The sequence below is a fragment of the Rhinatrema bivittatum genome, chromosome 9, assembly GCF_901001135.1.
Source record: "Rhinatrema bivittatum chromosome 9, aRhiBiv1.1, whole genome shotgun sequence".
Taxonomy (NCBI): Eukaryota; Metazoa; Chordata; class Amphibia; order Gymnophiona; family Rhinatrematidae; genus Rhinatrema; species Rhinatrema bivittatum.
In genome coordinates, this window is record NC_042623.1 from 25,545,788 (window position 1) to 25,559,855 (window position 14,068).

General features: G+C 45.6%; 1 protein-coding gene across 6 annotated transcripts in view; it reads right to left on the minus strand.

Annotated features, from left to right (window-relative positions):
- Window positions 1–14,068, minus strand: part of STRIP2 (striatin interacting protein 2) — a 216,229-nt gene that overhangs the window by 71,400 nt on the left and 130,761 nt on the right. For all 6 annotated transcript variants that reach the window (XM_029615800.1, XM_029615797.1, XM_029615799.1 and 3 more), the window contains one exon: window positions 3,952–4,026. In XM_029615800.1, coding sequence (XP_029471660.1) covers window positions 3,952–4,026 — 75 coding nt within the window. The remainder of the gene's footprint in view (window positions 1–3,951; window positions 4,027–14,068) is intronic.

Here is a 14,068-nt window from a genome sequence, read left to right on the forward strand (position 1 = left end):
CTCCGGACCAGCCCCCGGGACCGGAGGACGGAGCGGGGCTGCCGGCCGATGCGCGCAAAGTTACGCTCCGAAATTGGAGCGGCCTCGGAGGGAACAGGCAGGCCGCGCTGGGCTCAGCGTGCGCAGGTTGCACAAATGTACACCCCCTTGTGCGCACCGACCCTGGATTTTATAAGATACGTGCGGTTACGTGCGTATCTTATAAAATCCGGGGTCGGCGCACGCATTCCCCTTATCATTTTGGTAGCCCTTCTTGTTTTAATTCATATGGTATAGGTCCTTCTGATAGTGAATGATTAGTTAAGGTTGTGATTGTCAGAGTTATAACATTAATTATATTTGTTTCAAGGAACTGGCTGGTATAAGGTCATGTGGGTGAGTAGCAGGTTTAATTTTAGTGATGATTTGACTGATTTCCAATTTCGATGCTCTGTCAAATGTGGTCCACTTAACTATGTCATTTGAGTCTTCAGGTGTTTTTCTTGGAGAACAGATCATGAATTTTTTCAACTTATTGATTTTATCAATGAATGCAGTGGCATATTCATTGCAAGGGTCCTTTGTGAAGTTGTCATTTATTGAGATGGATGATGTTGGGTCTTTAATTAAATGTTTAACTGTTTGGAATTAAATATGATTCAGTGAATTTGTTTGGCATAGTAATCCTTTTTTTTTTTTTGCTTTATTGGTTAGTGTACGGTATTTTGTAAGGAAGGATTTATATTTTTCTAGGGATTCCACAGATGGGCATTTCCTCCATTGTTTCTTTAATTTCCAAAGTTTCTGTTTAGTGCTTTTTAATTCATCATTGTACCAGGGCTTCTTCTGTTTCAAGTTATTCCTTTGTTTGATAACAGATTGAGTATATATATATAAGAGTGAGTGTATGTGTACCTGTGTATATTATATGAGGATGGCTGTGTGCCTGGGGGGGGGGGGGGGTGAGGTTGGGGGTGAGAGACAGGAAGCATGTTTTTGTGTGTCCGTGTGTTTGAGACAGAGGAAGTGTGTGTGTGTGTAAGAGAGAGAGAGATGGAGGAGACGTATTTCTGTCTCTCACACACACACGCTCAAGCTCCCTCTGTCTCTCACCAAACTTGTGTGTGTGTATGAGACAGAGGGAACATATTTTGTGTGTGTGTACCCCCAGTCCGCGACAATCTCAGGACTATAGGCATGAAGTGCAGAGGATTTTTAAAGTCTTTATTAGTTTTAATTACTAGGTGTTATTTGATGCCTGCTGTTTTTGAAATATTTTGTTTAGGAAATTTTTAAAAATTTGTATAGGAGCTTCTAATTTTGAATATTATTCTATTTATCAGCTGTTTTGAAATTTATATTTTTTTTAGCATGGTTTTATTATTCTGACTGATTTATATTTGTTGATTATATTGTTTTGAAGAATAGTGACTTTCTGCTTTTCCATTGTTGCACTGCATATAGAATCTGGCATACTGGAATCTTCTAGTTTCCAGTTCAGTTTTTGTCTGCATATGTTTGTGAGAGAGAGAAAGACAGGGGAAGCATGTGTGTGTTAGCATGTGAGAGAATGAGGAAGTGTGTGTGTGAGAGAGACAAAGGAAGTGCATACCGGGGGCACACATACACACACACAATATGCTCCTTCTATCTCTCACATACACACACTTCCTCTCTGTCTCTCACCAAGCATGTATGTGTGTGTGAAAGAGAAGAAGAATACTGTGTATGACAATCTTAGGATGACAGATATAGAGAGTGGGAGTTTTTTAAAATCCTTATTAGTTTTAATTATTGGGTGTTATTTGATGTGTGTGCTGTTTTAAAATAGTTTATCGATGTTTAGGAAATTTTAAAATTATATACTGAGGGGAAGGTGGTGCCAAAGGAAGTATCCGCCCCGGATGTCAAATACTTTAGGTACACCGCTGCTTAACACAAAAACTAAAAGACAAAACAAACACAATCACCATTAAAATATACAATATTGTATCACATAAAAAAAACAAAACACAAAACCCCAAACATTTACAGACCACAACCCACTTATTAAAGGTTGTTGGGTTGATTTGACTTTTTAATGGGTGGGTTGTGTTACAGTTTTGGCTGCAGTGCAACCGCCTGACCACCAGGGGTCCCTCTAGTGCTGGCTTTCCTGACAGGCCCAGTCCATCTCCTCTGTCCACTCTATGTTCTGGGTGTGCCCTTATAACCTTGCCTGGCAGTTGCCTCAGTGCTTCGGCATCGAGCTCTCCTGGGCTCCCTGCTCTAGCCTTGCGCGGCCTTCGGGCCTTTCCTTTCCTTGCGCGGCCTTCGGGCCTTCTTACTTGCTTTTCTTACCTGGCCTACGGGCCTTCTGTGTATGTGTGGCCTACGGGCCTTCTGACCTGCCTTGCTCTGCTTACGGTGTGTGGCCTACGGGCCTTGTGTGTGTGTGTGGCCTACGGGTCCTTCTGACCTGCCTTGCCCCGCTTACGGTGTGTGGCCTACGGGCCTTCTGTGTATGTGTGGCCTACGGGCCTTCTGACCTGCCTTGCTCTGCTTACGGTGTGTGGCCTAAGGGCCTTCTGTGTGTGTGTGGCCTACGGGCCTTCTGACCTGCCTTGCCCCGCTTACGGTGTGTGGCCTACGGGCCTTCTGTGTATGTGTGGCCTACGGGCCTTCTGACCTGCCTTGCTCGGCTTACGGTGTGTGGCCTACGGGCCTTCTGTGTGTGTGTGGCCTACGGGCCTTCTGACCTGCCTTATCCTGCTTACTGTGCCCTGACCCAGCCTGGACCTAGACACTGCTATCTGCCGCCTGCCCTGACCCAGCCTGGACCCAGACCCTGTACTAGCCATTCTTGTCTCTCTCAACCTGGAGCCACCCTTCTGGGTGGTGTTCACGACTCCTGACCGGAGCCCAGCCGTAACAGGTTGTAGTCTGTAAATGTTTTGGATTTTTTTTTATTTTGTTTATATTATGGTCTCTACCATGAAGGTCGGTATAGAAAAAGTGTTATTACAAAAAAGCTGTGTGATGGTCATCATTTTGGAAGTACATGTAGCTTAGTGGTTACAGCAACAGGCTAAGAACCAGGGAAGCATACCACTGATGCTTCTTGTGACCTTGGGCAAGTTACTTCATCCACCATTGTCTCAGGTATAAACTGACTATAAACCCGTTGGGAACAAAGAAATACTTATTGTACGTGAATGTAACTCACCTTGAGCTACCAATCAAAAAGTCATGAGCTAAATCTAAAAAATAAATACCCTCTCTTTAGCAACTAACTAACTTATCATTCTTTTACCCAGCTCCCCTCTAATTCCCCTGATTGCCTAGAAGCACCCATGCTTGGAATAGTGCCACAGATCAATCATATCCATTAAGTGTAAAGTAAATGGGGATTCTCCGATGATAATTCTCAATGGTTAAGCAGCAGGCGGCACTTAGCTATTGGAGTTGCTATAACTGCTCAGTTTGGCAATTTATTATTATTAATATGATTATTATGAATTATCAACCACCTATTTGAAGCAATTCACTCAAGGTGGCATAAAGCAAGTCTCCCAGTATGGAATATTTAAATTGGAAACCCTATACAAAAAGGATATAGCATGACCAGTTCTGGATTGCAATAGCCCTGCTATTCTGATACCCATACACAGGTTTCCCAGTATACCTTAATCTTGCCCTGTAGTGTTTCTGCTATTGCCCAGGCTTGCCCACAAATTGCTCTGCCAATGCACCTCACATCTGATCTGCAGCACCCAATGTAATCCTCTCCTAATCAGTGCTAACTCTCTGAAGCAGGTTTAATCCCGTTGGCAGAAAAAGAAAGTTAATACAATATGCCACTGCCTGCTTAACTTTTCCTTTTCCTCCCTTAGGTGCTTTGGAGTGCTTATGTTCATAGCCTTGGAGATATTCCAAGGATGCTCTGTGACTCATATGAGGAAGGTTAAAGCAGAGTGTAGCATGTTTATTTACCATGTACTGAGGAAGATTGTAGAACATCGCACAGTACAGCATCTCACATGGGGTCTCCTCCACCTCTTCTTCCCCCTACAATATGAGGGCAAAAGCTATTTTACATGTATTTATTTAATAAATGTATTTTCTGTTCATACTCCAGATTACTGCAGACACCTGGGTTTTGCCTCCCTACCAGCAGATGGAGACAGAGAAGAAAAGATAAACTTGACTGACACTGCTACTTAATATGATGGGCCAATTGCAGTCCCTCGGTATATCTCGGTCTGCAGCAGATGGCAGAGGCGTAAAACCTGCAGTCTAGAGCTAGAAAGTAAATAAATAAATAAATAAATAAATAAATAAATAAATAGAGTTAGGAGAAGTCTTCCCAGGGGGGGTCATTAGATGCCTGGCAGGACCATAATTCCTGGTAAAGGAAGGCAAGCAGAGGGGTTGGTGACCCTTTTCTGGAGCTTGCATCTACATTCGTGAAGGGGCTTAGACAGCTGGTGGTCCAGTTCCCTAAGTGCCCTGAACAGCTCCTCCTCTCGAGCAGTGTGCTATGTATCAAATTTCAGGAAAGTATTTCCTTTTTTTATTTATAAAGTTAAAAAAGAAGAGGCTGAGAGGGCTGGTGTTAGGATTTATTAAGAGGAGGAGAGGGTAGCACTGCTCTCTGCAGGTTAGGGTTGCAAAATTTCCACAGACCAGTACTGGACACTTGAGAATGGGGGGGGGGGGGGGGGGGGGGGCTTATTTGTATAAATTAGCATAAATCCCAGATCCAATCTCTGAACAATAGGAAAATTGGTTCTTACCTGCTAATTTTTGTTCCTGTAGTACCATAGATCAGTCCAGACTCCTGGGTTTTGCCTCCCTGCCAGCAGATGGAGACAGAGAAAGTTTCATTGACATTGTACATAACCCAGTGTGCCACCTGCAGTCCCTCAGTATTTCTCTGTCTCCAGCAGATGGTAGATGGTGTAAAACCTGCAGTCTGGAGAGAGAGAAAAAAAAAAGTTTAAAAGACAAAATTTATGGATCCTCCCAGGGGGTTGTGCGATCCTGGTGGGGCCATCCCCCTTGGTTGGAGGTGGACGAGCAGGGGGTTGATGACTCTTCTGATAGCTCAGTCCGGAGGTCTGTGGGGTGGACATCTGGTGGTCCAAATCCCTCATCCTCCAAGAGTTTCTAGAAACCTTTGGCTGGCACTGTGGGCCTACTGAGCATGCCCAGCATGCCATGATATTCTCAGCCACAGGGGTCTCTCTTCAGTCTCTTTGTAGCAATATGAGTGAGCTAAAAAAATAAAATAATAAAACGTATCGGACTCAATTCCGCGGGGAGGTGGGTGGGTTCTGTGAGGACTACATCCTGCTGTCCTGGGATAAAACCTATTACAAGGTAAGCAATTTTGCTTTATCCCAGGACAAGCAGGATGATAGTCCTCACATATGGGTGATAAGCAAGCTACAGGCTGAGTCATTCTTATATTATAACAACAGCATACAACTTGTGCAACAAGCACAACAACTGGTGTACTGCTGGAAAGAATGAGGCAGCCTGAAATCACAGCAGGATGGATGTATAAGGAGTTGGAGTTATATTGGAAATAAGTTCTTTAAGACAGATTGTCCAAAGGCTGAATCTTGTCATCCTTCTTTGTCCAAACAATAATGAGCTGCAAAGGTGTGAAGAGAACTCCATGTTGCTGCTTTACATATGTCAAGAATGGGCACTGAACAATAGTGTGCTACTGATATGAACATAGCCCTTACTGAATGTGCTTACACTCGCCCCTGGAGAGAAATGTTTGCTTTTTCATAACAGAATTCAATACAGTCTACTAGCCAGTTGGAGAGAGTCTGTTTTCCTACCGCAACTCCTGGTTTATTTTTGTTAAAAGAAACAAAGAGTTGGGTGGATTTCCTATGGACCGCCATGCGGTTTAGGTAAAAAGCTAGTGCACCTTAACAGTCCAAGGTGTGTAAGACTCTCTCTCCCTGGTGAGAGTGGGGTCTTGGAAAGAAAGTAGGCAGAACAATTGACTGATTGATATGAAAATCTGTTACCACTTTTGGTAAAAATTTTGGGTGAGTGCGAAGGACTACTCTGTCATGGAGGAAACTTGTGTAGGGTGAGTATGTAATGAGGGCTTGCAACTCACTGACCCTTCTAGCCGATGTAATGGCTACTAAGAAAAGTACCTTCCATGTAAGGAATTTTTCTTCATAAGAGTGTAGAGGCTCAGATGGTGAGCGCATGAGCCTTGTTAGCACTAAATTAAGGTCCCATTCAGTGACCGGTGGTCGAATGGGAGGCTTAAGGTGGAGTAAGTCCCTCATGAACCTACTCACTAGGTGTTGTGCTGTTATTGGTACATTCCCTATTCCCTTGTGGTATGCCGCTATGGCGCTTAGGTGAACTCTTACAGAGAATGTCTGGAGACCAGAATCCGATAGGTGGTATAGGTAATCTAGTAAAGAAAAAGTGGGGCAGGAGAAAGGGTCTGTACCCTTTTGTGTGCACCATTTTGTAAATCTAATCCACTTAAAGTGGTAGGCTTTACGTGTGGAAGGCTTTCGTGAAGCTACTAGAACTTGAGAGACTTGTGCCGAAAGATTAAGCTTTCAACATCCAAGCTGTTAGGGCAAGAGTTGTCAGGTTGGGATGACGCAACTTGCCCTGATTCTGAGTGATGAGAGTGGGCTCTGTGCCCAGGCGGATTGGTTGTGAGATTGAGAGGTTGAGGAGTATGGGAAACCATACTTGTCGAGGCCAGTACGGGGCTATGAGGATCATTGTCCCTCTGTCCTGTTGTAGCTTCATGAGAGTTTTCGCTATGAGCGGAATTGGAGGATACGCATATAGAAGACCTGTGTTCCAGGGGCAAGCAAATGCATCCCTGGGGACTGTTTGCCGACGTCCGTGGAGGGAGCAGAACCTTTCCACTTTATGGTTCAGGTTGGACGGAAAGAGGTCTATGGTTGGGCGACCCCAGCGTTGAAAGATTTTGCTCGCTATACGTGGGTCCAACGACCATTCGTGGGGATTGAAATGTCGACTGAGATCATCCGCTAGGATGTTTTTGATGTCCGCCAGATAAGTGGCTCATAGATGTATGGAATGCTCTAGAGCCCAATCCCAAATCTGTACTGCTTCCTGGCATAGCAGATAAGAGCCCATACCTCCTTGTTTGTTTATGTACCACATTGCTACTGTGTTGTCCGTTTGTATCAGCACAGTCTTGTTTGAGAGGCAGTCTTTGAAGGCATAAAGGGCATATCTCATCGCTCGAAGTTCCAAGAAATTTATCTGATACTGTTTTTCGAGTGTAGTCCACATCCCTTGTCTTTGAAGGTTGTTGATGTGAGCTCCCCATCCTAGGTTGGAGGCATCTGTAGTCAGGATGACTTGCGGATTTGCCTGTTGGAATGAGAGACCAGCTTTCAACGCTGTTTGATTTGTCCACCAGTGGAGTGATAGACGTAACTGGTCGGTGATTTGAATTTTGTACGACAGTGGTTGAAAAGCTTGTAGCATTGAGATTTCAAAGTCCATTGAGTTTTTCTCATGGCTAACTTCGACATAGGAGTGACATGTACCATCGAGGCCATGTGTCCTAGTAGTACTAGAATTTGATGGGCAGATGCGAACTGTTGATGAATGACAATGTTTGCCAGTCGTGCCAAATTGTCTGCACGGTCGCTTGGAAGAGAAGGTTTCACCACTGTGGTGTCGAGGTCTGCTCCGATGAATGTGAGGAGTTGAGACGGCTCGACGTGGAATTTTGGATAATTGATGAGAAAACCCAGAAGGTGCAATAGTGTTATTGTGGTTTTCAGGGCAGACAGATCTTCCCTGCCTGGATGTGCTTTTGATTAGCCAATCGTCTAGGTATGGAAAAATATGAATGCTGTTTTTTCTTAAATGGGCAGCTACTACTGCTAGGCATTTCATAAATACTCGAGGAGCAGAGGCCAGTCCAAATGGCAGGACTCGGAACTGGTAATGATTGTTTCCCACTACGAATCGTAGATATTTGCGATGTTGTGTGGAAATTGGAATGTGTGCATAAGCGTCTTAAAAGGTCCAGAGAACAGAGCCAATCTCCCTTTTGAAGTAATGGAAGGATGGTTCCCAGAGACACCATCCGAAATTTTTCTTTGTGTAGAAATTTGTTGAGATTTCGGAGGTCTAAGATAGGGCGAGCCGCCTGTTTTCTTTGGAATGAGAAAATAGCGGGAGTAGAACCCCTTTCCTTGTTGAGACCGGGGAACTGGTTCGATGGCCCTGGCAGTCAGCAAAGTAGAGAGTTCTATTTGAAGTTGAGATGTGATGAGAATGCTTGACCAAATTGGTATGGGAGGAGAATGCGGGGGTATCGTATTGAATTTTAGGCAATATCCCCGGTGTAGTATGGCTAATACCCATTGATCTTTTGTGATGAGACTCCATTGGTGTTGGAAGTAATGAAGTCGACCTCCTACTGGTAGGGAGGGTATAGGGTTGAGAAAGAGGCTGCTGTTCTCTTGGCATGGTTCAAAAACCCGCCGCTGGTCCAGTTTGGGGTGGTGGCTGGGTCTTTTGCTGCTTTGGTTGACGTGGGCGTCCTCTCTGTGAGGGACAGTATTGACATGCGGAAGAGGCAGGAGGGTAATACCTTCTAGGTCTGTAGAAGGGTCGCCTGGAATCTCTGCGTGGTGGACGTCTTATGGAAGATGTTTGATCTGTTGGCAATTTTGATAGCTAACAGAGAGTCTCATGATGGTCTTTCAGCTGAGATACCGTAGCTTGGATCTTTTCTCCGAAAAGATTGTCTCCAACACAAGGGAGGTCTGCAAGCCATTCTTGCACGTCCTGCCTAAGATCAGAAGCCTTAAGCCAGGCTCATCTTCTCGCATTTATTGCGGGGGCAGACAGACGAGTTGATGTTTCGAAGACATCATAGGTTGCTCTCACCTCATGTTTGCCAGATTCTAATCCCTTGTCAACCAATGTAGCTAAAGATAGTTGATGCTGTTGTGGGAGGTTGTCCACAATACCTTGCACTTGTTTCCATAAGTTCCGTTGGTATTGTGTCATGTACAGCTGGTATGCTGCAATGCGTGATACCAGCATGGACCCTTGATATACTTTCTTCCCTAATGTGTCCAAGAATCGTTGCTCCTTTCCTGGTGGGACAGAGGAATGAGGTTTTTGTTTCCGAGCCTTCTTCTGAGCATATTCTACCACTACTGAAGGGTGAGATAGTTGGGGCTTTTGGTATCCTGGAGCATGTTGCACTAGATAAGTGGCATCTGTTCTTTGATTCACTGCAGGGACTGAGCAGGGATGTTCCCACATTCATTGCTGCAATTCCAAGAGAACTTGATGGATTGGGATTGCCATGATTTCCTTCGGCGCATCCACAAACTGCAGTACTTCTAGAGCCTTATGTCTAGTATCCTCCTCTGTGATTAATTCAAATGGAATTGTATCTGCCATTTCCTTTGATAACATTTGTAAATCTTCTGGAGGGGATTTCTTTCTCTCCTCTGGTGGAGAGGGCTCTGATTACAGTTCCTCTGACTCAGTGACCATGTCAACATCCTTCCAAGGTGTATACTGAGGATGATAAGGGGAGTCAATGTCTTCTGGCTGGACATGATGCTTCGATTTAAACACAGCATTTGTTGGGATGTGCTGTGGCATCGTTGGAAGTGAGGGCATCGATGGGGAATCGATGGGCCTCGATGGCAATCAATGCCTTTTATCCCTCGATGGACCTGGATGGATTGGCATCGATGTGTCCTTGAAAGGCATCGAAGGTGTCTTTGGGACTCGATGTCGATGGAGCCCCTATGGTCCTGGGGCAGAATCGGAGTCTTCGCCATCATCCTCCAATGATTTGGGAGCCGGAATGGCTGGAGTCATCGGTGGAGGTATCGGCCTCGATGGCATCGATGGCTGTGTCGATGGAGTCAGTGCCGTCGGTGTCGGAGGAAAGGCGTCTATCAAGGCATCGAGTCTATTCAGCAAAGGCTGAAAAATTGACTGCTCCATTGCGGATGTCGGTGTCGGCACCGATGGCATTGCCGGAGGCTGTAGGTTCTTCAGAGCCTCAACGATGGCCTATTGGACTAAAGTAGTCACTTCTTCCCTTGAAATCGGGGCAGTATCCACTGCCACTGGGGAAGGCATCGCTGGCGCTATTGGCACTTTCACGATTATTCGTGGTGGCACTTCCTCTGACACCGAGCCCGGTGGAGAGTGCCGCGGTTCTTCATGTACGGTCGGTGGAGTTGGCTCTATTACACGGACTTTCTTGGGCATCGGCTCGATGGATTTCGATCCTGATGTCGATGGTTTACCATCCGCTGGGTCGATGGATCGATGGCGATGCCTCTTTTTCTCCCAATGACTTTTCAATGTTGAAGATGATGCTATGGATGATATCGACGGTGCCGGAGACGGACGGTCAACGACCCATGTTTCACTTCGATGTTTGGTTACCAAACATCGAGGTGTTACTCTTGGGGACGATGTCGATGATGACGATGGAATCTTTAAAAATAATTCTTCCATCTTATCCAAACAGGCACGCCTGCCCTTCGGTGTCATCTGGGCACAAGTTGAGCAAGCCCGGACGTCGTGGCCTGATCCCAGGCAGAGAACACATGCATAATGTGGGTCTGTTATGGAAATAGTCTGGTTGCAATCCAGACATTTTTTAAAACCTGATGCCATGATAAAGTTATGGCCTAATAACAGTCGATGACCGGCGGGAATCGATAGTAAAGTGATCGGAATCGATCAGAAAACTATCTGAAAATGTACTCACGAGACTATGTCGAAGGGAGACCTAATTATGAGAAAATTGTGACTGAGAATGTGAAAAAAGTTTTCTTCAATGAGAAGATGTGAGAAAATCTCTTTCCAGAGCTCCTAACTGCTTTGCTACAGCAAGGCAGAAAAAAAGAGACTGAAGAGAGACCCCTGTGGCTGAGAATATCATGGCATGCTGGGCATGCTCAGTAGGCCCACAGTGCCAGCCAAAAGTTTCTAGAAACTCTTGACAGAAGTTTTCTGTACCAGGGCGCCATCTGATGATGTCACCCATATGCGAGGATTATCATCCTGCTTGTCCTGGGATAATGTACAAAACAAAAACTGAACTGAAAACCCCAAGAAATCAGAATCTAGTGCAAAACTGGAAAAATAAAAACACCACCTACACTGCTGCCCCTGCCCCTATCCCTATCTCCTCCAGATGCTGCTGATTCTAGGCCTGGACTAAGGCCAAAGCTGCCTCCTCCTCTCACTCCAGAAAATCCCCCACCCTCTTCCCAGCACTTCCCTCAATGCCTCCCACATCTCCTGCCATGCATTCCCCTAATCCCCTACCTCTGCCCCCCCACCTTCTACCAACCACTCTCCCCTACCTTTTCCCACAATGCATGAGCCCCCTATCCTCTCCACCATCTTCCCACCATTCCCCTGCTCTCCTCTACTCTGCTCCCACCACCCACCCATTAGTTCTCCTCTCCTAGGCTTCTAACCGTGGTCTCTATCCATCATCCCCCTGACCATTTTCCTAGCATTCAATCTCTCCACATCTCTCTGTTTAGCAACATGAGAATTTCCATTTTCCTCTCCTCCAGGATGGCTCCCAGATAGCAGCCCCTCCCTACCAGCCAAGTGTGGGTGCGATGACAACTGAAGGAGGAAGCACTCTTCCTCAGGCAGGTCACTCAACCTGCGGGCTTGTCATGCATGGCACTGGGAGGCAGCCATTCTTTCACATCAGGTCCACCAAATGGATAGGCTCTTAAAGCAGATGTGAGGGAGTGTATAGAAAACTCCCTCAGATTGAGTAGTCTGGACGGCCTCTTAAAGGCATTGAGGAATGTTGTCAGGCTTGCTGATGCAGTAAAAAATAACATTAAAAACTCTTAAAAAATAATAAAAAATGAATACACTAAAAAAATCAAGTGAAAAAGACGCTAGTCATTTTCTATTGTGGACTGGCAATTGAATAACAATATTCCTTTTTAAGATTTCCTTTTTTTTGCATGGAAAACAGGCAAACCAGAGCTTTCCTCCCCTTCCAGCCCTCCCTGCCCATTCCCCAATCCGGAACGGGCCAGAGACAGAGATGGAGGACCCTCCCCCCCCTCCCCCAGCGACGCAGAACTGCCATGGCAAAATAAAAAATGGCTGCCGTTCCCGCGCCGGCCGGGTGAGATAAAAAAGAAATTGCAGCCGGTCCAAAAAACAACAATACTCGACTCTGTTTAGCGGGAGAAGGAGCCAACAACGAACCCTCCCCACCGTCAGCACAGTTAGCACATAACCCCGACCTATTAAGCCGGGAAGAATCAGCACCCATGAACGGCATGCCCTGCCGCGAGGCATAAGATAGAGATAAAATGAAAATCCTTTCTCTGAAGGTACTCACCATAACAGAAGAAAATGTCCCCCAAACAGCCAGAGCACCCGAAAAAGCTCCTATCTAAGGGGAGGACGTCGCTCACCTGTAGAGCAGTGCTCCGGTGCAAACACAGTTTTTTGGGGTTTTTTAAAATTAGCTTTAGTTAAAAATGAACAACCTGCCCTGAAAAATAGGCAAAAATAGCCAAAACTTTCATGTAAAAAAAGTATTGTAAAGAGCCTGCAGCCGCCTCAGCAGCCTCATTAAGGGAGAGATCTGGACAACCAGATTTACACCTCACGGGCGCCAACCCCCGGCTCGGCTGCCTCAACCGGACAGGGAATAACCCTAAAAATTCTAAAAATAATAAAAGAAACTCCCATGAGGAAAGCGCAAAAGAAAAAATTAGCTAAAAAAAATTAGTCAACTGCAGGATTAACAGCCTCTGCCATCTGCTGGAGACAGAGAAATACTGAAGAATTGCAGGTGGCAAGGTTGCTTAGATACGGTGTCAGCGAGGTATTTTTCTCTGTCTCCATCTGCTGATAGGGGGAGATGAACCCAAGTGTCTGGACTGGTCCGGGTACGTTCAGGGAACTTAAGATTGTGAGCACTCTGGGATACCTGAATGTAATCTGCTTGGAAGTCACAGAAAGTTGGAATATAAATCAAATAAAATAAAATAAACCTATAAATCTTGGTCTCTATTTGCTGTCGGTGAACATAATCTAATCATCTGGACTGGTCTGACTTGATGAAATAATCAAGTAGTACTATTTGCCATGTGCATTTTTTAAATATTACACAGTGCAAGGTAGGAAAGCAAATGTTGCTTACCTGTAACAGGTGTTCTCACAAGACAGCAGGATGTTAGTCCTCACATATGGGTGACGGCAGTGGACGGAGCCCTGTTACGGAAAACTTTTCTGTTAAAGTTTCTATAAAGCTTTGACTGACACTGGCACACTGAGTGCACTGAGCATGCTCAGCCTGCAATTATCCCTGTGACCACAGGTGTCTCCCCTCAGTCTCGTCTTATAGCAAAAAGCGCAAGCGAAACTAAAATAATAAAATGTATGTAGACCCAACTCCAGGGGGTGGCGGGTGGGTTTAGTGAGGACTAACACCCTGCTGTCCTGTGAGAACACCCGTTTCAAGTAAGCAACATTTGCTTTCTAACAGGACAAGCAGGATGGTAGTCCTCACATATGGGTGAGTACCGAGCTTAAGATGCCCGAGAGTGCACCAAATGCACCCAAAGACGTGCAAAAGGCGCAACGAAGGGGGTGGAATTTGGTAAGGAGGGCATCCTGAAACCCTTAACGGGTTGGTGGAAGGATGTTGGGTAGTTAAACCGAAAAGAAGATGAGTAGATGGACTGGCCAAACATGGAAGCATGCCGGTCAGTCTTACCTAAGCAATAATGGGGTGCAAAGGTATGGAGAGAGCTCCAGGTCGCAGCCTTACAAATATGTACAAGCGGCACCGGCCGAAGGTGAGCTATTGAGGCTGGTATGGCCCTAACAGAGTGTGGTTACACACAGTATTGTAGTGAAATGCCTGCTTGTTGGTAGGAAAAAGAGATACAGACCTTCAATTAGGAGGAAAACGTCTGTTTGCCCACTGGAACTCGCAGCTTGGCTTTTGCCACAGAAGGAAAGAGTTAGGTGTAATTCCTATGGAGTGTAGTGCGGTCTAGATAGAATGCAAGTGCACTTT